Source organism: Amblyraja radiata, chromosome 16, assembly GCF_010909765.2.
Source record: "Amblyraja radiata isolate CabotCenter1 chromosome 16, sAmbRad1.1.pri, whole genome shotgun sequence".
Taxonomy (NCBI): domain Eukaryota; kingdom Metazoa; phylum Chordata; class Chondrichthyes; order Rajiformes; family Rajidae; genus Amblyraja; species Amblyraja radiata.
The window spans coordinates 41,640,968-41,644,704 of NC_045971.1; the positions used below are offsets into that span (position 1 = coordinate 41,640,968).

At 58.3% G+C, this 3,737-nt stretch overlaps 1 protein-coding gene across 1 annotated transcript; it reads left to right on the forward strand.

Annotated features, from left to right (window-relative positions):
* Positions 1-428: 428 nt before the first annotated feature.
* Positions 429-2,987, forward strand: LOC116982277 (zinc finger protein 470-like; the record flags this gene model as incomplete). Its single annotated transcript, XM_033035551.1, has 2 exons — positions 429-766; positions 2,675-2,987. Coding segments are annotated over 2 exons (651 nt in total), but the record flags the coding sequence as incomplete, so codon positions are not given.
* Positions 2,988-3,737: the final 750 nt, after the last annotated feature.

The following is a 3,737-nucleotide window of genomic DNA, read 5'->3' on the forward strand; positions in this document are numbered from 1 at the left end:
CTGCCATGACAGCCTGCTGCAGCACAGCCGCGTGCACTCCGACGAGAGGCCCTTCACCTGCTCCAACTGCGGCATGAGCTTTGCCCGGGTTGTAGGGGCTGCAGGAGCACCGGCGGGTGCACTCCGACGAGAGGCCCTTCACCTGTTCCAACTGCGGGAAGAGCTTCAAGACGCCGAAGGCCCTGAAGATGCACTGGCGGGTGCACACGGGCGAGAAGCCCTATGGCTCCTCCATCTGCGACAAGAACTTTGCTCGGTTGTCGGGGCTGCAGGTGCGTCGGCGGGTGCACAGCAGTGAGCAGCCCTTCTCCTGCTTTGACTGCGGCAAAGGCTTCAAGTCGCCGCTGGACCTGAAGGTGCACAGGCGCGTGCACACCGGGGAGCGGTCCTACACCTGCAACGACTGTGGCAAGGGCTTCACCCAGTCCAGCAACCTGCAGGTGCACCAGCGCATGCACACAGGCGAGCGCCCCTACACCTGTGTCCAGAGCGGCAAGGGCTTCACCCTCTTCACCGGGCTGCTGACCCACCAGCGCACCCATACCGGAGAGCGGCCCTACACCTGCAGCGACTGCGGCAAGGGCTTCACCCGCTCCGACAGCCTGCTGGATCACCAATGGACCCACACCGGCGAGTGCCCCTATACCTGCACCCAGTGCGGCAAGGGCTTCACCCGCTCCACCTATCTGCTGAAGCACCAGCGCACCCACACTGGCGAGCGCTCCTACACCTGTGCTCAGTGCGGCAAGGGCTTCACCTGCTCCAACAGTCTGCTGTCCCACCAGCGCACCCACACCAGCGAGCGCCCCTACACCTGCGCCCAGTGCGGCAAGGGCTTCACCAGCTCCATGAAGCTGCTGTCCCACCAGCGGGTTCACGTCGGCGACCGTCCCTTCCCCAGCCTGGTTTGTGGAGAGCGCTTTCCCATGTCCTCCCACGCCCTGTCTCACCAGCGCGTGCACACAAGTGGCCAGTCCTATGACTGCCCGTACTGCGGTGAGTCATTTGACAGTTCGCGGGCATTGCGGCAGCACCGGCGGGCTCACGCCAGCGTGCGCCTGCTCCCACTGCGGCGAACGTTTCAAGCGGATACACACCAGAGAGAGACCCCTTGTGTGCGCTGAATGTGGCAAGGGTTTCACCCGCATGTCCAGCCTGTGGCAGCACCAGCGTGCCCACAGCGGTGAAAGTCCCTTCCCCTGCCCATCCTGTGGTAAAGGCTTCAGCCCACCTTGACCACCTGCTGGAGCACTGGCAAGTCCACACTGGCCAGCGCTCTGTGCCAAGGCCTTTGCCCGCTCCTCCAGCCTGCTGGCACACCACCACGTGCGTAGACGCTCTTTAGGTAGACACAAAATGCTAGAAGGGATGGGTAACTTTTCGGATCGGGACCCTCGTCTGTCTCGAGCCGAACGTCGCCCATTCCTTCTCTCCAGGGATGCTGCCTGTCCCGCTGAGTTACTCTAGCATTTTGTGACCTTTTTTGTAAACCAGCATCTGCAGTTCTTTATTTATATACCATTCTGGTTTACCATCTCTGCACCTTCCCCAAAGCCTCCACATCAGTCATGTAATGGAGTGACCAGAATGGTATGCAATACTCCAAATGCTACCTGACCAATCTATCATAATATAAAACCCTGATCATGGATGTGGATTTATTTAGGTGTGTGTGTGCGTTTTCATACGTTATTCACATTGTATTGTATTGTATTGTATTCAAATTTATTGTCATTGTTTCAATTAGAGACAACGAAATGAATTTCCCTTTACAGTCAGTATCATAAAAATAAATAAATAATAAAACATATTAAAAATAAAATAGAATTAAAAAAAAAAAAAGCACAAACACAGAAAGTCCACGACACAACATAACACAGTGGCACCAAGGTGAGGAAGGCACCATAGTCCAGCCAGCCTCCCCTCCGATCTTCCCAGATGTTCACCCGTGGTCGGGGCCTTCCGAGCACCCGCAGTCGCCACCCCGGGCGGCCCGATGCTCAGGCCCTCTCGCCGGGCTGATGGAACGCCGACGCCGAACCCCGATGGTGAAAATCCTCAGCGGCCCGGACCTCCCGATCAGCCGCCTCCCAACCGAGTCCGCAGGCCGAGCCGGGCAGAGTCGCAGGACCCCACGATGTTTGTCAGCGCCGCCCGCGTTGGGAGCTCTGCGAACCACAGCTCTAGGATGTCGGTGCAGCAGGCCCAGCACTCCGGGCTCCAGACGGTGATCCCCGGTAAGGCATCGCCAGCCCCGCAATGTATCAGCGCTGTCCCGCCGCTGCTGGAGCTCTGGTCGGTCCAGGCAGGAAAGGCCGCGCCAATCCAGTAGGTAGGCCGCTGGGGGGGGGGGGGGGCGAGGACACGACTCGAATATTAGTCGCGTCCTCTCCAGGAAGCGACTGAAGGACGGTAACCCCCTTACCGTACCCTCTTCCCCCACATTGAAACATTTTTTTAAATCTCGAAAACCTGACGCGCTAACAGTGACATTTTTACATATTCCAGTAGAGATTTACCTCATGGTCTCGAAAATCGCCTCATCTGAAAAATTGATTCATTATTTCTTGAGGTTTTTATTAAATTTGTTCACCAATGAGATGTTTTTAAAATCTAATGCGCTGAAGGGAGCTGTGTGACGTCACAATGCCTTTGCAGAATTTTCAACCCGCAGCCCCACTGTTTTCCATGAGCTGCGAGTTACGTGGCCCAGGCGCCCGCCCCAGGGCTCTGCACTGAAGCCGTTAAACACATCATCAAGTCGTGCTGCCCGCTCCGCTGGGCTCCTTCAAGTACTACAACATGACGGCGGCGGTCGTTATCGCTGTGCGGTGGCGTACAAGCGCAGTGTAAAAGTGGCCATGGCGGCCGTCACAGGGGCCGACCTTCGCTCTGTCTCCACCGCCCGATCGTCTGTCACGCTGGTGGGTGCACTTACCCTCACGGAAGCCACGATCGGCCGGACTCGCTCTGGTCAACGTCCTTAGATCGCTCCGGGCCTCACTCTGGGCAACGCCGGCCGCATCCTAGCTCGGGCCTGGCAGGGAGGATTCTGCTCTACGACCTGGGTAGGTGCTGCCTCTACCGCCTCTCCATCCCTCTCAACCCCCTCCCCAGGGCAGAGAAAGAGAGAGAGAATGGGGGAGGGGGAGAGGGAGGGATAGAGGAGAGGAGGGCGCCCTTCCTCTCTGCCCCCCCCCTCTTCCTCTGCTCCCCTTACACTCTGCACCAGGGAGGAGGAGAGGCGCGCCCTTCCTCTCTGCCCTCCCTCCCTCTCTGCTCCCTCCCTCTATGGAGTGGTGAATATTGGGGCCTAAAGATGAGTGGTGAAGTATTCCGTTCGGGAACCAGCCCTCCCCTGTGAGGCCACGCCCCCACCCTTTAATCTCTGCCTCCCTCCCTCTCCTCCACCCCCTCCCTCTAGCCACGCCTGCGCAGTTGGGCGTTATGCGTGAGTGGATAGGGTGGGGGTGGGGTAAAAGGAGTTAATTAATATTAACAGAACTTGACTAAGTGGGACCCATTGGGTCCCATATCCACACGGGAAGTGCCAGTATGGGTGTTGTGGGCCGAATGGATAATTGGGCTGGCAGCTCAGTCACTCAGGCCTGGTGTGTTGGCAGCTCATTCACTCAGCCCTGGTGGGCTGGCAGCTCAGGCCTGGTGGGTTGGCAGATCATTCACTCAGGCCTGGTGGGCTGGCAGCTCAATCACTCAGGCCTGGTGGGCTGGCAGCT